Source organism: Rhipicephalus microplus, chromosome 6 (genome assembly GCF_043290135.1).
Source record: "Rhipicephalus microplus isolate Deutch F79 chromosome 6, USDA_Rmic, whole genome shotgun sequence".
NCBI classification, from domain to species: Eukaryota; Metazoa; Arthropoda; class Arachnida; order Ixodida; family Ixodidae; genus Rhipicephalus; species Rhipicephalus microplus.
Window position 1 is genome coordinate 167,224,006 of NC_134705.1, and position 23,748 is coordinate 167,247,753.

At 43.9% G+C, this 23,748-nt stretch overlaps 1 protein-coding gene across 2 annotated transcripts; it reads right to left on the reverse strand.

Annotated features, from left to right (window-relative positions):
* Positions 1-2,910: 2,910 nt before the first annotated feature.
* Positions 2,911-21,377, reverse strand: LOC119167932 (uncharacterized). Of its 2 annotated transcripts, none has more exons than XM_037419401.2 (5): positions 20,865-21,377; positions 19,725-19,941; positions 15,582-15,686; positions 14,096-14,197; positions 2,911-3,234 (listed from the first exon to the last, which is right to left on the reverse strand). In XM_037419401.2, exons 2-5 carry the CDS (start codon positions 19,801-19,803, stop codon positions 3,161-3,163), a joined length of 360 nt encoding a protein of 119 aa, XP_037275298.2. In that variant the 5' UTR covers positions 19,804-19,941; positions 20,865-21,377; the 3' UTR covers positions 2,911-3,160. The 2 variants fall into 2 exon arrangements, with proteins under 2 accessions (XP_037275298.2, XP_075723083.1); XM_075866968.1 differs by lacking the exon at positions 20,865-21,377 and adding an exon at positions 20,276-20,545.
* Positions 21,378-23,748: the final 2,371 nt, after the last annotated feature.

Genomic DNA, 23,748 nt, shown 5'->3' on the forward strand with positions numbered 1-23,748 from the left:
TAAGGTAGCACTTCGTCCCAGTTTTTGTGCTTAGAATCGACATAAATAGACAGCATGTTTGTGAGAGTCCGGTTCGTGCGCTCTACGAGACCATTGGTCAGCGGGTGATATGGTGTGGCATGGCGGAAATGGCAGGCAGACAGACGCAGGATCTTTTCAACGACGTCGGCAATGAACTGACGCTCGTAGTCGCCAATGACAATGCGTGGAGGACCATGGCGGAGAATTATACAGCGAAGCATAAATAAACGCGTTCCATCGTCACAATATGCAGAAGATTTGTAAGAGAATGTGTACATGAATGCGTAGGAGAATACGTACACGAAGAGTATCTAGAAGAATTTGTAGCAAAATTGTAGCATAATTTGTACACAATAATGTAGAAGTGAGTGCACGAGTATGTAAGAGAATTGTGGAAGAATGTGTAGACTGACAATAAGTAGGAGAATCGTAGGAGAGTATGTACACAATAAATATGCAGAACTTGTAGGTGAATTGTAGGAGCAATGTCCTGCAGGACTGAAATAAAGTTCTTTCATTCCATTCCATTGTACTAGAATATGTAGGAGTGAGTACACGAATATGTACGCCTCCATAACAATCAAGCGTGCCGTGCTCAAATCAGCTAATGGCTGATAGAATTACTGTGACCAGTGATTGTTGAACTTGTAGCGTCATTTGTCGGGAGAAGAGAAAGGAACTTTTAAACAACTTTTAAAAATATTGTGATTATCCGGCTGCGTGATGTGCTATGTTTGGCCAGTGTGGTCACACAAGCCTTCACTACCGATCTACAGTGTTTTATGACCATGCTCAAAAAGAATTGCAGGGTCCCAAAGACTATTCCTTCTTAATAAATTTATTTTAATGGAGGGTGCTGCAGAGGTGCGTGAAATAACGAAGATAATAAAAGGAACAATGATACAATACTCACACTTCAAGATGCCTTATTGTCCAAGGTCAGTTATTTTTTACATGAAATACCTCAGGATAAAACCGGATTGGCAGCCACTATGAGCGTTATTGCATCAATTTCTGCTCGAAAAGTGCGAAATAAATTCTACGAGTGGACAATGAATGAGCGCAATATTTGTTGGCAATACCTACGTTATCAAGCTTAAACGTTTATTGACATTTTGCGTTGGCGTCAGTTAATTTTCTTCTCCTCGACTAGCTTCAACACTAGCTAAGGAGAGAAGATGTTTGAGGTTCGAAATGGGTCCCCTCGATGACTCGAGTTCACGGTGGCAGCGCGAAGGAAGAGCCGTAGTCCGGTGAAGAGACGCTTTATTGCAGCCTCAGGTGACTGCCCGAGTCCAAGCCCGAACCTCCGCTCTCATTTCAGATTCAAACATCCTCTTTTCAACCGTCGGTTGAACAAAGGGTCTTCCCACAAACCAATCACATGTTGGGACTCGCATCATGACAACCAATCACAGAAACACTTTCATAACAGGCACTACATTAGTAAAAACCACGTTACCAAACAAAACACGCGAAGGGATAGGATCTCCGCGTGTGACACTCTCTCCCATGCCAGGCCGTGCTGCCTCCGTCGGCCGGCTTCCGTCGGCGGCCGTTCTCAAGCTCCACCCCATCAGCTCTCTCATTAAATGTTGCTTCGTAGAAGAAGAGCGGTGAGTACACCGTTGCGCTCTGTGCGCTTACCAGGTGTGCATGCGACAGCGAGGCGCCCCGACATCCTAACAGCACTCGGTAATGACGTACAGCCAAGTGGTCGCGTCCCCGCGTCGTTCTCAATAGCACGCGTGCATGCCCACAATGGCTTCAACTCAGACGGTGGTGCCCGACCTACCACTTGCCATACGCTTTTCCGAGCAAGCTTCCCCCTTCTAATCCCGAACGGGAGCGACCTTGACGGCTCCGCTCGTGGACTGTGAAAACGAAGAAGTCTCCTTTTTTTTCCCGTGCTCGGGGTCATCCGCGTTCGCCTTCGCGGAACCGATCGGCTTCGCTAGTTGACGGGTCGAAAACTGGCTACGCGCTCTACATCAGCCACATTAATTGCGCTGCACCCAACGCGATGGTAATTGGTGCCTCATATTAACTGCGTCCCACGTTGACGCCTTCAAGACGAGACTTGCAAAAAATAATGATCACAAGATGACAACGCCATATATGATGTCACAGATGGCTGAAATCCTTCACGTCATCTTGACTTCACATTATGACGTCATCACATCACGCTTTTTTGGTCAAAGACTCATGGCTCTGGAATTCTCTCCCGACTCGTACCTTGCTGTGGTTACCAAACGTAGTGCAGAGACCATGCAGAGGGCAGCTTTAACTCACTTGCCTTAGATGTCACAGCGACTCACCGAAAACGATAACTTGAGACCAGGGAAACGGGGAGCTGTGAAAACAACAGTACCGACCGTAATAGCAAAAGTACGCATGCAAATGTGTCGGTAATGTACGGTAGGTGTGCGTCTCTATTGGCGAATAATGCACAATAAACAATCGGGCTAAAAAAAGCTTCTTTTACGGCTCAGCTGATGTTTCCATGGCTTTTCTTTGTCTCAAAGCTGTTACGTGACTCAAAGCTTAGCACAATTGGAGTATTTGGAGCATTACGTTAACTGGTTAGTACCCGCAGTTGTTATTTCAGCGTTACGTTTATTGAAATATTGTAACGGCATTGAAATGAGTTCATAAATACAGTGGCTTTTGATTGATTGATTGATTAATATGTGGAGCTGAAAGTCCCAAAAACCACCAATTGATTGTGAGAGAAGCCTTAGTGTAGGGCTGAGCACACGGGCCTAGAACATTTTGACCTCCATTGAAAATGCAGCCGGCGCAGCCAAAAATTTGATCCCACGACCTCCGGGCCAGAAGCTGAGTGCCTTAGCCACCAGACCGCCGCGGAGGGAAAAGTAATAGAATGGCTTCTAAAGGTGCACACTTTATTGTCGAGGACTTACGCAGTTCCAGTTTGTGCATAGTTATCCATAAAAACTCGATTTGTACCTAATTAACAAGCATGATTATAAGTAACATAGGGGAATAGTACATTCATTTTTTGGTATGCTTATAGGTACGATTATAAAAGATGGATGGAATGCTCATTGATTGTACAGCAGCAATTAGTCATCCAATTATCGCCAAAAACGATAATTCGCTCTCGTTTTTTTTCCTGCTACAAGAAGGTTCCCGCTTGTGGTGCTCTACGTTCTTCATTAATGCTTGGCCGCTTTACCGGTCTGGTTTCAACTGAAAGACAAAACATAACAGCATGCACTAATTAGTGAAAAATTCATGCTTTAAAAAATCATGCTTTAGAATATTAGCTTTAGAGTACCGATGTGAAACGCCCTTTTCTGTTTTATAACCATCGGCTTTCCTCTTCCGCCGTACCGAGTGAAAGAATGAACACAAGATTACCTGAAAGAGTATACGTTAAAAGCGCATATGACAGCGAAACGGCGACGACTAATTTGGAGTGATTGATATGCAGGGTTTAACATTCCCAAACTGCCATATGATTATGAGAGGCACCGTAGTGGAGGCCTCCGGAAATTTCGACAACCTGGGGTTTATTAAACTGCACCCAAATGTGAACAAACTGGCCTACAACATTTCCGTGTCCATCGTAAATGCAGCCGGAATTCGATCCCGTGACCTACAGGTCAGCAGCCGAGTACCTTAGCCACAAGACCACCGTGGCGGGGCGACAACTAATTTGGAGTGATGCACAAAAGTACAAGCACGGAACATAAATTGAATGACAAATGAGGGATGTGTGAAGCATGCTGCACCATGAGGCTACGACATCACGCCGTAGTACTTTTAGACTTAGCAGGCGAAGCGGACGCCTATCACCACCACCATCAGTATGAGCCTGCCGTACGTAAAGGCGAAATAAAAGCTTAACACAACTGCCGCAAACATTAAGACACTGATGTCATCAAGGTAGAAGTTCACTGCCACCGTCGCGAACATGCCCACGAGATGAAACCACACGTAACACTTGCTTCAAATTTCGCGCCGCGGAATACAGTAAATAATGGTAATTTATTGCACCATCGTTCTTCTTGTCTAAGAGAAGCATCAGCATTAGTAACTAAAGTGCGTATGAGCACTGGCCCGGATTTGGGTACATTCAAATGTCCTATGAATTGAGACACAGCGGGTAATCTGTCCTACCTGTGATCTAACTTTCTGTAGCTTGTCTAGCGTGTTTTTTGTTCTGTTGTGCATCAGGAGTCCAATGAATCACCATGGGAGAGAGAGAGAGAGAGATAAATAGAGAGGAAAGGCAGGGAGGTTAACCAAGCTTGGCTCGGTAGGCTACCCTACAGTTGGGGTGGGGGAAAAGAGGAATAATAGAACGAAAAGAGACAGAAAAGAAGAGGAGTAAGAAAGAGACGCATAAATAGTCAGCTCGAAACTGCACAGCACGGCCTCGCACAGTTCTTTCACAAGCGGTCGTGAAGTTTGGTGTTCCTTAAAAAGTACAAGAGGGCTTTCGTGGCTTTGCGCGTATGGGAAGCCGTTGGCCAAGGTCCCAGGATCTTCTCTTCTGTAAGCGGCCGTGAATCCAGCTGACAGAGCTTGGCTTCCATAATACGTCGTTCGGTCTGGTATGCTGGGCAATGACATAGAATGTGCTCAAGCGTTTCCTCGCAGGCGCAGATGTTGCATGCCGAAGTGCTCGCCATTCCAAGGAGACGAGAGTACGAATTCGTAAATGCCACGCCCAACCTCAAGCGACAGAGTAAAGTTTCAGCGCATCGTGGGAACCCGGATGGCAAACGAAGTTGCAAGTTTGGGTTGATCGAATACAGGTGCGTGTTGGAGAAACCCTGCGTATTCCATTGTAGGAGAGATATACGGCGAGCAAGTGATTGTAGTAGCCTTGCAGCGTCCGTTCTCAAGAGTGGTATGGGCGTGCGCTGGTCTTGGTCATGAGACGATCGAGCAGCTTCATCGGCGTGGTCATTGCCAACGATTCCGCAATGACTCGGCAACCACTGAAATACAATATAGTGACCTTCCGCGAGCGCTTCGTGGTAGTCGTGCCTTATCTGATATACTGATTGTTCATGTAGCCCGTGCTGCAGAACAAACCGTAGTGACTGTAAGGCTGACCTGGAGTCGCAAAAGATGGCCCATTGGTTAGGTTCCTGGTGAAGAATGTACTTTACTGCACCTTGAAGTGCTGCGAGCTCTGCTGCTGTTGACGTCGTGGTGTGAGAAAACTTGTACTGAAGCAACACATTTTCAGATGGAACAACCACTGCTCCTGTGGAGCTGTTGGAATTAGTGGAGCCATCGGTGTAAACATGTATGCGGTCGAAGTACCTTTCGTCCAACAGATGCAAAGTCAGTTGCTTCAGGGCTAGCGTTGACATGCGTGCCTTCTTAAAGATTCCAGGAACTGATAAGCGCACGTCAGGTTGACGAAGACTCCATGGCGCAGTTGCTGGATGCATGGCAAGTTTGAAGCCAGGCGGTAGTATGTCCTGATGTTTTGTCACGATACCACAGTACGAAGAATGGGGCCTCCGAGCTGTCAAACACGCTAAATGATGTGACGGTAGCCGTGATAAATGCCGAATGTGCGCTCTCAGCGTCACGACAATGATGTGCGTTGTGACCGGTTGTTCTTGTGCAATAACAATAGTGACACTGTCGATGAGCATCTTGGAAGGCCAAGGCATGTCCGAAGTGCTTGGGCTTGTACGCTTTGCAGTGCACGGATGTTAGTCTTGCACGTGTTGGACAGGACCGGAAGGCTGTACCGGAGAGTTCCAAGAAAGAGGGCTGTATAAAGCTGCAACATGGAGTGCACGGATGGGCCCCATGATTTTCCGGCGACGAACTTGAATACATTCTCAATGCCAATGAGCTTTTTCTTCAGATATGTGACATGCGGGCTGCAGGTTAGGTCACGACCTACGATGACGCCTAAGAATCTATGAGTGCTCTTATATGGGATTGATTTGACATCGATGCACAATGAGTAGAAAGACATCGGTTTGCGTGTAAACGCCACCGCTGCGCATTTTTCTGTGGCGATAGTCAAACCTTGCTGGCGAAGGTATGTCGACGCCATTGTTGCCGCTTTCTGTATTCTTGCGCGCACTTGAGGTCGTGTCACGCCGGACGCCCAAATGCAGATATCGTCAGCGTAGAGAGATACATGAACCGTCTGTGGCAGCATTTCAGTGAGCCCCACGAGAACCAGGTTGAAAAGTGTAGGACTCAAAACACCGCCTTGTGGCACCCCACGACATGTGAAATACTTATTTGTAGACCCATCTTCAGTTAAAACGAACATAGATCTCTTTGTGAGGTAGCTTCTTACCCATCGAAAGACACGATCTCCAAGTTCAGCTGCTTCAAGAGCATTGAGAACAGCCTCGTGGGTCACGTTCGATACAATTCAATTCAATTCAATTTTATTTTCCAGTTTATACTTGCTGGATGGTTGCGTTTGGTTAAAAATTAATCTGCAGGAAACGAAATTATTGTACGATAACCACGGAAGAGAGCAGCGTTTCGACATAGATCATATTCCACTTCAAGGCACCCTTCATAGGCACCCTTCACGTCTAAGAACAGAGCTACCGACAGCCGCTTCTGAGCTTTCTGATGCTGAACAGAGGTCACTAAGTCAATAACGCTATCAACTGAAGACCGACCTCGTCGAAAACCAGCCATAGCATCAGGATAGATGTTATAATGTTCCAGGTACCAATCCATGCGTGTAAGCAGCATCCTCTCCTTGACCTTGCCAACGCAGCTTGCTAGTGCTATAGGCCGGTATGATGCCAAATCGAATGGAGACTTTCCGGGCTTCAGCAAAGGCACCAGGCGACTACACTTCCACTCATCAGGCACTATTCCATCATGCCAAGACTTATTGAAAATGTCCAGGAGACAGCGCTGTGCCTTCGGGCCTAGGTGACGTAGGGCAGTATAGGTCACTCCATCCGGACCTGGGGACGATGAGCGTCTGCATGTGTTCAATGCCGCATGAAGTTCTTCCATGGTGAACGCAACCTCCATTTGCTGATCTCGTGCGACTGGAACATCCTGTGGCATTAGATCGATCGGTATAGAGATGTCGCCGGCGATCTTTGCACAAAATTCCCCAGAAACATCAAGCTGTGAGCGACCTTGATGTAGCGCCAGAGCGGTGAAGGGGTGATGCTGCTGCGGATGCGAGTGAATACCTCGAAGAGTCCTCCATACGGGAGACAAGGGCTTTCGAGGGTCTAGCGAGTCACAAATTTTTTTCCACCGTTGTTCATGAAGTTTGTGCATTCGACGCTGGATTTTTTTCTGAATGCGTCTGGATTCTCTGAGGTCAGAGATAGATTTCGTGCGTCTGTATCGTCTTTCGGCACGTCGGCGGACCGCTCTAAGTTGTTCCAACTCTTGGTCGAGTGCCGTGCGTCTCGATTCTTTCGAACATATCTTCGTGGAAGTCTCCAATGCAAAACTAATCACTTCTTCAATATATTCCGGTGGTCCGGGCATGCACTTGCTCTCCACTGATATCTGAAACTCTTCCCAGTCAATAAGTCTTGAATGTCCAGGGGAAGGAGAATCGTCCAAACCTCTGACTGTCACGTACGTGGGGATATGGTCGCTGCCACGTGTTTCAATATCTGTGAACCATTGGACTTTCGTGACAATGCTATGCGACACTAATGTCAAGTCCAGGCAACTGCTGTGAGTTACTCCTCGGAGATAAGTAGGGCTGCCGTCGTTCAGCACCTGAGCCCGTGCTCTGATGCGAGATCAACTAGGTCCGTGCCTTTTCGATTTGTCCTGATGCTTCCCCACAATGGATGATGGGCGTTGAAGTCACCCATCAATAACCAAGGCGCTGGAGTTGTTGCAAATATACCATTCAAGATTTGTTGATCTAGTCGACCTGACGGCGCTATATATGTGCCTATCAGTGTAAACGACAACTTCTTCTTTTTAACATATAGACACACGTAGTGATTTCCATTGTGAGAATCTACTCTTTGGAGAACGTAAGTGAGTTCTTTACGGATGTACACAGCAACTTGACTTCGCTCAATGCACGTTGAAGAAACGAACGATTCATAGCCCGACAGACGAGGTATTTTTGAAAAATGCGGTTCACAAATGATGATGGTGGGAAACTTATTTTCGAAAATGAATTGTCGGAACTCAGGCCTTCTTGACTGTAGACCTCTTGCGTTCCACTGAATTATGGAAGCACGCTTGACTTTTTCTCGGAAAGGCTGATGCGGTCTATGGTGCGCCATCTTGTTACTGAAGTCCGGCAAAAACTGGTTCTAGTGTGTCCAAGATTTGCAGCGCGGATTAACGGCAGGGATCTGTAGACTATCCAATAGAGTGCGAATAACACTCATGAACGACCTCAGTATAGAAAAGACTTGTACCCCTTGGGCAGACAGACTGCCTGCTGGGGGCATATTCCTTGTTGACTGTCGATATTGCGGTTCCGTAGACACGTGTACCCGCGTTAAAGTGGGCCAGTCAGGGCCGGATGTTCTCTGTAACGCCACAGTGTCTTCCGGTACCTCTGGACGTACCCCACCTGGTGGCGGGGGCGGAGAAGGTCTCTGTGGTCGTGGCGGCGGTGGTGGTGACGGTGGCGGCATTAGTGAAGGCACCTTCGGCACAGGACGGCTGTTTCTTTTCTTCGAGCACCACCGTCAACGGAAACGCCGTCGTTGAACAACCGTTACCGCTTCCTTTCGTGAGGATCCGTCTTTAACCATTTGTCTCAGAATGCTCCTCTCTTTCTTCAGTACTGGGCAGTCTTTGGACGAGGTCTCATGGTTGCCGTGGCAGTTGCTGCATTTTAGGAGAGTTGCTTGGCAAGCCTCTGCGTTGTGGGGTCCGGTACAACGTGGGCATGCTTGCTTGTTGTTGCACACAGCACTAACATGACCCAGTTTTAGACAGTTGTGGCACTGTAGTGGCCTTGGGATGTATGGTCGGACAACGTGACGAAAATGACCAACCTTTACATGTGATGGGATGCAATCACCTCTGAAGGTCACCTTGATGCAACGGGATTTGCCAAGCCGGCATACTTGCAATATGTCCGTTGCCCCAGTAGCTGGCTTTATCAGAACAGGAAGGTCTGCGTTCGGTACGGAAACATCAACGTCATAAATGACGCCTGTCGTCGTGTCACTATCCTGCGGAATGTAAGTTCTGAGATAGATGCCTCCAAGCTCAGTGACAGTTCGCAGGGTATGTAGCGCAGCCGGGTGCTCAACGTCTATGGCCAGGATATTCTTCCGTGGGTTGAGTCTAATATCCTTTATCTCATTAGGCACGATAGCTTCGAGACGCGCTGATATCACTTGCCTGTTCATGTTCTTCAGGTTGATCGAAGAGTCGACAGGAACAAAAAGTATGGTATGGCGTTCAGAACTGCACGCCGCCTTCACGGTAGAGACGCTAGCTGGCGAAGACGCGCCGACCATTCTTCTTTTAGCTTTACGCTTCATTGCAGGGATGAAATCTTCGTCGCTGTCTTCACTACTCGCCGTGTACAGTTCAGTGCTGTCACTGGTGCTGTCGTCCTCCCGGCTGTTGCGCTTCCTTGAGGTTTACGTCGAAGGTGACGCCAAGTCCGGATTGCGTACGGTGGGGCCTGGATCCATCGCTGCCCGCAGGGAAGCGTTGATCCTCGGATAGAACGTAAATTCACACAAAAAACCCCAAACGAAATAGGCAGCGTTCGGTATAAATACACTTCATGGGAATATGCGTTTGTCTTATAGCCTAAAAATTTAGGACAAGTACGCACCTTATATCCTCTCTCTTTTTTTCTTCCTCATTCACCTCTTCCCCTTGTAGGGCAGCAAACTGAACTTAGTCTAGTTAACCTCCCAAGCTTTCTGTTATTTTTTCTTTTCTTTCTCTTTCAAAAAAGTCACCAACTCAGTACCGAAACCCAGCCGCTGTAGCTGCCCTTCTTACACGATAGACAAGCCGAAACTGGTCTTCGGCTTTGTGCGAGCTAGTCGATAGTTGGTTCACGCATGCGAAACCAATGTTGTAAATATGTCTTGCCTCAATCATCAGACGTGTTTCTTCATCAATACCGCTACAAAACTGCGCCTTGATCACATATTGACGTACACTAACTGCTATTGCGATCACAAAGCTATGGACACTCTCGGCTGAATTCTGATTTCTGAATTTCGCAACCAGTGCGTCACTGTCCCGATTTGTCAATGCCGTCATGTCCCGTATATATATATATATATATATATATATATATATATATATATATATATATATATATATATATATATATATATATATATATATATATATATATATATATATATATATATATATATATATATATATATATATATATATATATATATATATATGTTTTGTAGCCGTAATTATTATAGCGTTTGGTATTCACTATTTTATATGCTGCTATTGTGTTAAAACTTACTATGTTCACTTTGTTTTGATGAATTCATGACGCCTGTGTCATGAAGATTTCCCTTATAACTGTGTTTTTTTTTTTCCAGCGTATATTACAGTCATAGACTTAAATACCATGCCAGTTTTTTTGTTATTTTTTGTCTTTTTTCTTGCTTTTACTCTTCTTATGTAGCTCCTTTAGCTTTCCTGTAAATTTTATACATGTATTTTTTTTTTTTTTTTTTTTTGCTATCAGAGCATGCTTTTTTCTTGCTGCCCACGTTATTCAACTTACACATGTTCTAGTATTAGGAGGTCCCCCCGTCAGTTCCTGAAACTATGGGACCTCCGAATGTATTACTTACTACTAAAGATGTTACATTGTATCCAAAGAAGCTGAATAAATTGATTGATTGATTGATTGATTGATATATATATATATATATATATATATATAAGAGAAAGAAGTGTATACTTAAGGGCTCGTTTTTCTGTGTTTTAACACAATAATGATGAGACATAATAGACAGTAATGCCAAGGAATGTACAGCGGAAGTTATTAGAACCAATGGAATGTAAATAACAAGAAAGAAAAGAGGATGAAAAAATAACCAGCCATGAGCAGGAATTGAACCTACGACCTTCGAATAACGCGTTCGAGTCTCGTTACAGCAACGAACGCGTTATTCGAAGGTCGTAGGTTCAATTCCTGCTCACGGCTGGTTATTTTTTCATCCACTTGTCTTTCTTTTTATTTACATTCCATTGATTCTAATAACTTCCCCAGTACATTCCTTGGCATTACTGTCAGTTATATCTCATTATTATATGTATACACAACTCAACGCCTTAGTTGCCAAAAAACTAATATTCTCCCGTAGCACGAGATAAGTGCGTGCGTGCACACAGGGTGGAGCCACAGGACGCACAAAGGTCACTCTCTTTTAAAAACACCGCAGTGACAACTGTGACACTAGGTAGCTCACGTTCATCCGCTGTACAGATAAGCTCGCGCTGTGAGTATTTTTTTGCGCGTTCATTTGTCTTGAGGAGCGCGCTGCTCGTTTAGATCTTGTTGCCGTTCTTCGCGTGACATTCCAATTCGTTGCCATTGCACTTATTGCTTCGCCCGTGCGGGTGCACTATATTTTTTTTACACAATTTTGAGAAATATTATAAGGTTAACCTCCGTTTAACTGTTACAACGCACGACACTGACTCGACAGAACATAGGCGGCACGTCATTTTATTTCAAATCAGCCAGAGCTTCGGTGAATCCGAGCTCCCGAGCAGAGCGGGCGTCACGAGACCGGCGAGCCGCGCTTCTTGCTGGTGATGATGATGTTTGTCTCCGATGCCGCAATAACGATCTCTCGTGTTTCAATATCCATTAGTGCAGCGTCCCGTGTGTTTAACGCAAAAGCGGTCGCAGCTGAATAGGAATTCATAAGCTACTCCTGTACACGGCAATAATTGAATTTTTAGGCGTGCTTTACGAAACCAACACCAGTCTGCTTCTTGTCTTTTACTCATTCATTCTGTGTCTGAAGTGCAGCACGAATCTCATCTAGCTTACTGGCAACCGTAAAAACAACATCAATGCCAGGTCCAATGCCTACTTTTTTTAGGGGCGAAGCTCGTAATAGCGGCACCTGTTCGTCCCTCGTAGCCGTTGTAGTGTGTAACAGGTATAACATTTTGACCTCCAAGGTGGTGCCGGTGAGAGATTTCTTCTGTGCGTTTTTGAACAATTAAAGATAGTGCTCAATGTACATGCCAATGGCTGCTAAGGGGGGAATGAGAGACAGGAGCGTTCGGCTTCTAGTTAACGCGCACGCTGCGATCCCCATTAGCAGCCATTGGCATGTATATTGAGCCCTATCTGACAGGAAAAGGTTCCTTCGTTATACTCGCTGGTTGTAACCTCCTTGGTCTTAGAAAGGTTTAGCAAGCGTTGGGCCGCAGTGCCATGAATACAGTGAACCATATACCATGAATGAACTCGAGGTGGGTAAAGGTGGGAAGTAGATACGAAGCACAAGCCATAAGAAAGTAAAAGCCGAATTCTCCTGTCTCTCATTTCCCATGAGCAGCCATTGGCATGTACATTGAGCACTATCTGAGAGGAAAAGGTTGCTACGTTATACTCGCTGGGCGTAACCTCCTTGGTTTTAGAAAGGTTTAGCGAGCGTTGGGCCGCAGTGCCATGAATGCAGTGAACTAGTATATACCATGAACTCGAGGTGGTTAAAGTTGGGAAATAGACACGAAGCGCAAGCCGCAAGAAAGTGTGCGAGTGCCACCTCTGATTTAGTCCTTGGAATGTCCGCTGGATGGCGGTGCTTCTATAGGGGGAATATATGATGAAAAGATGCGAGATGGTGGTACTTTGAGTGTTGAATTGATGGACGAACGGACGCACAGACAGGTGCATGGATGGACGCATGAACGGACGCAGGGGCGGATGCATGGACGAACGCAGGGACAGACGCATGAACAGACGCACGCAAGGACGGGCGAATGGACGCATGGACGGTCACACAGACGGACGCATGGACGCACAGAAGCAAGAACGAATGGAAGGCGAATGCTTCGCCCCACTCTCCATCATTCACTCCGTGGATACGCTGCCATTTTTTTACTCGTGAAATACGCAATAAATGTATGGTATACCTACGATATGTTTTATCCGATTGCTTTCTGCGTACGGGCATGTGCAGATAAGCTTTTATTGCTTCTTTCTTTTCTGCTGTTGTGGGTATCTTCAGTTATTAGTATGAGCGTTTGTTCTGTCCCGACCTTTTTCATCTGTCCCTGCTTACCTTTAAAAATTAATACGTACTAACAAGCTGCGCTGTGTGTTGTTCATCACCAATATCTTGCGTCGTTCATTCTCTAACTAACTCAGGTTAGTGCCAGAATAATTCTGGGCCTTTAAGTAAAAACAGTGGTGGCTCATGTGGTGTGGCGGCTTACGCAAATGATTGCCGCGCAGTATTGAACCTATGTACTTTTCCGATGCCTGAATTATTTCTTTAGATGTCAGTGCACACGTGCATGCTCTCGAACGGCGGCCGTCGGTACACCTTAGTTCTGGTTGTGGTCGTGATGCGACGCCACATGTGGGGTGGGGCTGCTTACGTCACACGTGCGTCCGAGCGCTTTTCCACTGATATTCGATATACGTGTTTCCCTCTCCAATATCATACATCTGCCAGATTTGTGCCTTCGGGCTCCCTTTTTGTATCTCGAAGCAATGCCACCATCGCCTCACAGCAATTCCCATCGATTACCTTCATTGCGTCACGAACAGGGACATGCTTTCTCAAAACACCCTTTTTCTTACAAAGCCAGCGTGACGGCCAACATAGAGAACAAAAGGAATGCAGGACACCGCCCCAGAGATCTGTGCAACACTGAACAAAAAAATTACTTCCTAAAATTCTTATGATTTCCATCGTGGGGCGCCACATACTGGGTTCTCTTCCCCAAGACCACAAATCACATGAGAAGGCTAGGTGATGGGAGAGAACAGGAAAGGGCTGTAGAGAAGATGGTCAACGGCTGAATAAGCTCCGTGTGAGTGGAATTGAAACACTATAGGAGGCACTGAATGATTTAAAGAGAGAGTTAACAGTAGGAAGTCATGATTTCTACTGACCGCAGCTGCAGACGCATTCCCTGCGATATGACTTGCACTTGGGAATCAACGGTGGCCGGCACACTGATTGCCAAAGTTCATCGCATGGTTTCTCATTTCGGGCTGCAAGAACAAGTTTAGACGCTGTTAGAGTAAATCTTCAATAAAATAAAAAAAATCCTTCTCACTGTTATTGCCGCGTGAAATGCAAGCTATTGAGTACAACTTAAATTTGACACATATACATTCCTACCAATTGACCTAATTGCTTGGTGCTTCCAGAATTGCACAACTATTCGTGCCCTCATTGAACAACTACATTTTCGTCGTTTAATAAACGGTGTCTTATTCGTGTTGTCCATGGCGGTAGTATTAACGCTAAACTACACCTGTTGCCCTTTAAGGATTGGCGGGTTGTTTGGAAGCTTGTTTTCTGGTTTTCTTTCGCAGGCGGAGAATTAGTCAAGATTGAGTCTTGTAAAAAAAAAATCTCTTTAGAATAATGAAAGTGCCCACGTTTTCCGGCTTTTGTTTTTTGTTTATCAGGTATACAATACACCGGCGCATGTGTTTTTATTTTCGTTTGTCTTTAGGTTTTCGCCTTTGAGCTTCATTCCCACAATATATCACTTTAAAATGCTCATATGAACCCTGTATAGTAATAACGCTTTGAAAAATAGAATTCAGGGCTAAGTAACGCATATAACTTTGGTTCCATATTTCTTAGTGTCTGATACATCGACGTAACTTCGACTGAGTTCGTAGGTCAGAGCCAACACTCTTAAAAAAAAAAAAACCAGATTCATAGTGATGCGACGTGGCTATCTTGAGAATTTGCGCATATCATTAACAAGCCTAAAAATGATGCGTTTAAATCTGTGAGTACTGCCGACTTATGCCATTCTTAATTTGTTGTGAGGTTGCTTTATTAAAACGTGCCTAAAAAGAAAAAAAAACAGCCCTTGATCAATTCCCCTTTTTTCTTTCTTTTAAATTGACCTTTTCGTCATGTCTGAGTTGGCACCTGAACATAACATGCGAGGATTTATTGGTTTACAGCGGCATCGTTAAACAAACAAAAAAAAAAAACGCTTGCGGGCAGCAGTGTTATCCAGTGCTGCCGGTCCTAGAAAGCAACAGTGTTCTAGAGCAGTGTTCTACACACCACTTGCCCTCAAATACTTAATAAATTATACGGGGAGCCACTACCATGGTAGATCGTTCGGTGAGGCATTGTAAGCATTTTCCAAAGCCTGTAAGTTTAGTCTTTACCCAAGGCGATGCGTTTTTTGCAAACTTTATTCCTTGCGGTCTGTTTAAGCTTTACTACAATAGAGCTGCAAACTAGAAATTATATGCCAGATGTTCATCTTGGCCTGAATGCCTGTTGTAGATAACGAAAAAAATGACTAAGCAAGTTCTTATCCATTCTCTAACTTTGGCTCCCAGTATAGGCTCTGAATGCTATTCTGAGCGCTATACTCTGGCGAAATATCGAAGCGCTTACCACATATAACTCCTACCAGAATTCCTCTGGCGTAGAGACAGTTCAACTTCAAACTGGCAGAGCAAGATGTTTTTCTCGGAGTTGGGCATAATTTGTGGGGCTTGTCTGATAAAAAAAAGAAATGGGAACGTTTGTCAGCAAAAGTTATTAATTTCAGCGTTTCTTAAAGCTGGCTGCTGCCCTTAGATCTTCACGCAATCATTAGGCATTACTGGTATAGCACTATTTCAAGCAAAGTTCCAACAATGTTTACTACCAAACCCGCGACTTTAACGAAAGAACATGCAGTCATGAAAATAACAACAAAAACAAGTTTGCTTGTGAAAGCATTCACGGCTGCGAAAGTGTCCATTTGAACACGCAATCAACGGAAGTAAAGATTTTCCCAGGGCTTCTTTCGTTTAGTTTCCATCAAAAGAAAGCCAGAAATATTCATCAACCATTTGATGTCGAGTGGTGGAAACAAAGGCTACAAATAACTTAGTGCAGCTTGCACTAAGAAGCGCAGCTTGGACAGTTGGCTTACAACATAGAAAATATTGTGAGAGTGCAACTGAACAGGGCACACGAGAAGGAAACAGACCAGGACAGGCGCCCAAATGTGCGTCAAACCACAATCTCGCCCAACAGTAAACTCTTTCAATGGCTCACAGCAGAACGGGTGGCTTTGCTATTGCTGTGTCTAGCATAACTATAATTTTGCTCTCTCACTTCTCTCTTTCCCGCCTCGTGCTACGCCAGGTCTTACACGACTATATTCGAGCTCTGTCCCGTTTAAGCGTGCCACATTTTCGGCATTTTGATTTGCTGTGTTGTGGTCGTACGTTGTCGCCATCGCTTGGCGTAAACCGAACCAGAACCACATATAGCACCTCCATATTTAGCATAATGAGCGCTTACACAAATCGAAAGCTTTCTGCCTTTTCTTCATCGGGCGCCTTGATTATGACATCAAGTACAAAGTACTTCGATACCCGGGATTTCGTATGTGGTCGTCGTTTGGCGTAAAACAGTCAAAACGGCGCATAAATATAGCAAAAAAAGTATACAGAAAAAGTGAAGAGACAGAGAAAAAAAATAAATTCAAATGAAAAACAAAAAACAGACAAAACCGAAAAAAAAGAACCAAAAAGAAGTATAGGAGGAAAGAAAAGAATTCCAAGAGGAACAAAGAAGGCTGCCTAGCTCCGCCCTTATTTGAAGCTTGACAACGCGAAGTGGGAAGCTGCTTGAATTTTCGCCATTCTTCATTTTCATTTGTTGCTTTCGCTCCGTCTATCAGTGACATTTTGTTGATTTTTATTGAGTTTCTAGATCTTGCTCATCAATTTTCGCTTCCTCTTCTTTACTATCTTCTTCTTCTTCTCTCTCTCTCTCTCTCTCTATATATATATATATATATATACCTTTTTGTTGTGTGACTAGAGCTGGGTTCACTGATCAACGGGGGTGCCCGGGACATCCCGAAAAAGTACCTTAACCACATGTCACGTCGTGGCTATTTTCACGAAGTCGTAGTGTTCAAGATGAATCTTTCTATTCAAGCGATCTTGTGTCCGGGATACAAATACCAAACTACAAGAGCTAGACGTTGAGCTCTAAAAGCGTCGTCCGTCACTATTCTGACCCATGGGTAGATTCGTTGACGTGCCGTCATGTGGCGTCAAGCATTCGAGTGTTACCGTTGGTGGCTGGGTAATTAAAAAAAATGTACTTTGACGAAAAAAAATCAACGTTGGCGAGCTGCAGTTTATCAGAAGATTCCAGATTAATCTGCAAGGATCCCAGACTTTCTGCAGCAGTTCATGAAAATCAGTGGTTGCATGCGTCACTAAGTCGTCACATAGAGATACGTGACGTAGGTCACAGTATATTGTACTCAATAATTGTTGCGCAGCACGAAACGCGAAAGATCCGTCATCCGATCTATCTTTAACATCCACAAACGCATCAGTAGTGTCTCTCTTATGAAAAATTCCAATGGTCTAGTTACACTTCAAGAGATACATGCCAAAAGCATAATAAAATACCTGTATTTTATGTATAGTAATTCAATACAAATTAACAATCATCATAATATTATACAACACGCACTGCGCAAAAGTTATCGTCTTCATAACGCGAAAATGATACAGCAATACAGCTGTGCAAACGATAAATTAAAAAGTTTTTTGAGAGCAATGAGCGCCTGAAACAAACTACCCGATAAAGTTGTAAATAGTTCCAATGTAGAAATTTTTATAGCAAACTTGTGGGAAACATCCACACAAAGGTGTCATTATATTGTTGAATAAGAATTGCACTGTTGCATGCGTTGATTTTTTGTAATTCATTGTTGATGTATTTTTGATGTAGTTTTATTTGTGTCCACTGCTGCTTGGAGTAAGTGAATCTATAGTATTGCTAAATAACAAATGGCCCCGTATCTGCATGTAATATGCAAATGTCGTCAAAAGACGATAGTCTTGTGTGTGAAGAGAGTGAACAATTTATTTGATGTTTTGCGCAAGAAAATGGGTGAATAGTATTCTCGAGGCGCTGCGTTCGAGTGCCTCGAGCGTGCAGCGGAGGCGGACGAGCGCATCAAGCCCCGTCACACGTGAGACATGAGCGCCACCTGGCAGTGTTCTTGGAAAACGACGCATGTGGCTCTGAGACAGGTGTGCGCACCCGTCTCAGGGGTGATAAGGTGTAGAACGCGAAGCGACGGGTAGGTGCCATCACCATCGCGTCTTAGCAAAGCGTTGGAAACACTTATCTTTTCGTGCAAGCGTTGCATGGTCAGCGCAGCATGATCAGCGCTACGGTCCTTAAAATTACTGTGTGTGCATTTTCTAGTAAAAAATGCACATGCCTAATATATACGTGTTGTTATGGTGCCCCATACTTGCGCAATAGTTGCTTATTCTGTGACAATTGCACAAGTATGTACGCCAAATCTTGAGCAACATTGATGGGCGCTGTAGATGGGCGCGGCCGTTTCAAGTACCCGGTGCTATTAGCAGTGGACAAACAGACAAATGTACAAAAGGACAGACAGACAGACAGACAGACAGACAGACAGACAGACAGACAGGTAGGTAGGTAGGTCAAAATTTTTGCGCCGAAGGTCCCCAAGAAAGACTATCGTCTTTAAGAAATTATAAAGGTATTGCCATAACTGAATTCTTATTTATGTATTTCTCCATCTCTCTTGCTGTATCTGTATTCGTGTACCGGTATTCTGGTTTGATTCATTCCTCTTGTTCCGAAAAAGTGCTTGCGATATGTCATGCAACATCTAAGACAAATGTGCCTCAGTATCTGTTTTTTTAGGTACAACTCACGTTTTGGTATATCAGTATTGGGATATGTTTTTCTGGGCAGTGTTTCGAGTCCTATCTTCATAGGCATCATCGCTATCATTGAACATGTTAAGTACACACATAAAGAAAAACTCTTATGCTTTGAAGACAAGTCTATGTATACATATCAAGGACGAAAGAAAAGTGTTCGCAACATAAAAAAAAAATTCAAGAAGTAATGGACGCGAAGCAATCGTAAGAATGACCACGAGAATGAAACTAACAACCGACACAGCACAACAAGCAAGATCGCACAGTCATCTCTGCCTAAATAAACCTTTAAAACAACGTGATGAAGTCCTCGGTTATTAGTTATCCTAGGAGTGGATGAATTGGCTCAGTGGCTTGTCATTCATGCATAAAAAATATGGTAATAAGTCTTTCTAGAATATATGCTAAATCCACCAATTGCTGAATTCTAGCTAAAGGAGGTTGCCCGGACATGGTTCCTAAACATCAACAGAACTTGTTTGAGTGGTTATGATCCATTCATATAATGCGCCAGATGGTCGAAATTTCGGGAGCCCCTCACTACGGCGTGTCTCATAATCATACGGTAGTTTTTGGACGTTAAACCCCACATATCAATAATATACTGCACCATAATTACCAAAAATCAGACGGACCCTCAGAATAATGTAAGATAATATGTATTCAAGGTGTAAATGAAATAATATCATGAACTAACTGTGTTATTTAAACAAAAGCTCACAAAACTTCAATTGTGCTGATATTTTGAAACAAAATGCACTCAGTCAGTACTGTACAATAAAAAGAGGAGAAATAAATATGCACTTACGTAGTTTAATGCTGGCAGTAAGCACGACAAATGCGCAGAGCACCATACAATGCAGCACAAACAGCTTCATTTTCGTCATTTTCTCGGAGAAGTATATCGAACAGAGTGCCTTTGCAACACCTTCGAAGGCTGAATTTGTGTAAAATAGTTCAAACTGCACTACTTTTGCACGTGGGTGCCCCTGCGCAATTGCACAACACGTCGCGCTTCATTGTTTCTGAAACAGTAAAACAAACAATATTTAAGAGAGGAATTTTCTATCAGGCATAACGAGGAACAGTGAAAAGGTACTTACGCTGGCTTAGTAGAAAAGTACCAAAATCCTGTCTGATCGACTTATCGATTGAGCACCCTCCCCCTCCCCCCCTCCCCAACCCAGAATAAGCACCAGAAAACAACTACACAGAAATGGATAGCAGTAGTACTTCAATGCAATTCTGACCGCATAAAAATTTCTAGCGTCGAATATTAGCGGGTGCTTTTGAAGAAATGCTCATGTTCGATGGTGTGATTAATGTGTATTTTTATTACCTAAAATACATTTTACTTACGTTGTCAACACAAGATGCCGTAACAATATACGTGGGTAACACCTGTTGTCATCAGCACTGCGATAGAATAAGGCAGTGTGAGCTTTCAACGGTTCCACCAAATTCACAATAGGAACAAGCTAATTACGCTTCTCTTTTTCTGTTTTTGAGCGAGCGTGTCTAAAATGCCATTGCAGAAAAAAAAGCGATCATCATGAAGGTGAACAAAAATCTAAGATCACGGCAAGGTCCCTCCCTATTGAAGCGTATTGGAACACTGCGTAGTATACCTTCTCTGAGATACATCAGCTGCAATGCTACAATACTTAGGAAGGGAGCTTTCACAAAGCCTTTCATTGGTATACACAAAATTCGCAGGTGTAGCCTGTGTTTTTTTATCATTCTTCAGATCAATTACGCGGTCTTGCAAACAAGGTCATTTTTTATTGCAATTTCTTTTGCGTGGACGCTCACTCTCCGTAGGATCAGCGTCGACACTGCTCGGATGCTCTGTATGTATGTATTTATGTATATATACCAAAGCCAGCAAGAACAAAAAAAAATAACAACCTCGCTTTAGCTGTAGAGCGAAACTGAAGGGCACGCTTACCTTCGTTACAATCGCGAAGGCTGGTGAAGTCATTACTGACGTCATACCAGCTGCATTCGGCGCTGCTTCATATGGTCCTCTTCTACGATCGACTCCGGCATAATACTTTCTCGGCTGCTTATCCTCACCACTCACCCACTTCTATTGTTCACTTGACCGCCAAGCTGCATGTTTCAACATCCAACTTAGTTCCGCTGTACTAATATATATCATTCCTCCTTAAAGAAAAGTCCACTGCTCAAGACGCTGGCTTGAGCACATCCCCCATGTTCATGGATAATTTTTTTTTCATACGTTATTCTTAGTATTCTTATCAGATTACCGTTGATCGTCGTAGATTTTATTCAATTCTTTTCACAAACATTGTCAATGATATGCAAAACAGTGTCGTCGTTTTCTGAGATGCGATATTTAAAGCTGTTCACCATGACGGAAATCAGCAGTGATTATACAGCAACAACTATTGCTAGAGGCTTGTTCAAAAAACAATTTGCTCCCAATAAACCTGTTTAAAAACAAACGAACAAGATACCGGGACATGTTGGATTGTCGCCAATTCACAAATTTTTGAATTGTCCGCTAGGCTGTGTAGTAACTTTCGGCTTCACCGCCCTGGTGAAGCGAACAAAACAAAGACAAGAAAATAAATTAAAAGTAAATTCTTGGGTTCTTAATCAGTCGCGTCATTACAATTTTGGTGCGAGAAAGTATTTCCACCTTGATATAAAGGTCAAGGAATCCTAATAAAAATTGTGTATTTTACAAAAAAAGACATCTCGTGTGACTCATCACCACGATTCACAAGCGTCATTTTGAATAAGATCGTTCGAGTATGCAAAGTGAGGTTTCTACTAACAACAAGTGCACACGCACTCGGCCACGTTTTCAGCAGAGGCGAAATAACTAATGCCCACGTACTTGGGTTTAAGTACACGCTACAGACCCTCAGCTGCCAGAAATTTTCGAAGCCCTCCTCTACAGCTGCTTCCATAATCATGTCGCTGTTTTGAGACTTAGAACCCGAACAATTTTTGAATGCAAAGATTTCTTGGCAAACTTCGGTGACATTGAGCGTATCCGTCCATCCGTCCATCCGTCCGCCCGTCCATCCATCCATCCATCCATCCATCCATCCATCCATCCATCCATCCATCCATCCATCCATCCATCCATCCATCCATCCATCCATCCATTCATCCATCCATCCGTCCGTCCGTCCGTCCATCCATCCATCCATCCATCCATCCATCCATCCATCCATCCATCCATCCATCCATCCATCCATCCATCCATCCATCCATCCATCCATTCATCCATCTATCCATCCATCCATCAATTCATTCATTCATTCATTCATTCATTCATTCATTCATTCATTCATTCATTCATTCATTCATTCATTCGCCTACAACATTTAGCTCTCCAGGCATATTCTCCTGGCATTACGATATGGCATAACATGACCATATGACGAACATAATTGACTAGTCATAACATGAAAATTATGACATTTTTTGATGAATGCTATGATTTACATTTCAAAATTTTGCATGCTCTTCTGATGGTTTAGTTCACATGACACATTGCAAAAGTGGTATGGTATGACTTGATTGCATGGCGGACACACGCGACTGACTCTAACATGAAAATCATGACATGCGTGTCATGTAACAACATGACTACATGCTATGCTCATGATGTGCTCGCGGCCGCTTCGCTAGCGTCAGTTTCTTGCTAAATTTGCTACTACGGTACGTGAATGGTCGACGAATGTGTGTGACTGGTGCAAACATGATAATCACAAGATGCGCGTCATGTAAGAACACGACTACATGCCACGCTCATGATGCGATTGTGGCCGTTTCGCTAGCTTCACATATACCAAATTTGGTATTACTTGATGCGAAAAGAAGACGAAGGTCCAAACATGATAATCATAACATGTGTCTTGTGAAAAACTTGACTACTTGCTACGCTCATCGCACGCTCGTGGCCGTTTAGCTAGTTTACATATACTAATTTTGGTATCACGTGACGTGAATAGATGACGAACACAAATGTCAGGTGCAAACATGATAATCATGACATGAAAGTCATGTGTGGCATGATTTACGTCCACCTAGTAATATTGTGCTGATTTTAAAGTGGCATATCAACCTTAATCATTCGTGCTTCACATATCATCAATTCCCGCTTTACTGGGATCCATCTAATTTTACGGTTCCTGAATTATATGGATAAACAAAGCGTCTATCGCTCCTTCGAATAATTGTAATGCTTGTGTCCCTGCAATGCAGTGGTTCGGTTTGATTAGCGTCACCTTCTTTGCGTTGTTCCAGCCTCTGTATACAACCACACGCATTTCCACCACGTGCCTCGGAGCGACGTCGAATACGGAAGTTTTTCTGATGATTGTTTTTTTAGCCGTTTACCAAGTGTGATCTATGCTATACCCAGTGAGAAGCTCTTGAGAATAATAAAGATTGGTCAAGGTGTATAGTGGTTAACACAAGAAACTACTTCCACTGTCGTAAAGGCAGGTCAACTTTGAGCTACGCTGGCACCTTGCACCTGGTGTTGGGCATAGATTGCGGTAGTGTGCTGATAAGAGAAACGAAAGTATAAAATAAGGAAAAATATGAAATAAAAACAGCGGCCGGTTACGTAGTAGTTTAGTTGGATTTGACCTAACTTGATATCACTATTGTAGGTGCACTTATCAAACACAAGTCTTGCGTGATGGGTCAAGAAAACAAGCGGTTTCTACGAAGTAACGTGCCTTCGTGAAATAAACAACGAGGGAAAACTCGCATGAAGAAACTTCAGGGGCAGCAGAACGCTTCATCGAAAGACTATTACCCGCGGCATGTGCTCATTTTCCCGT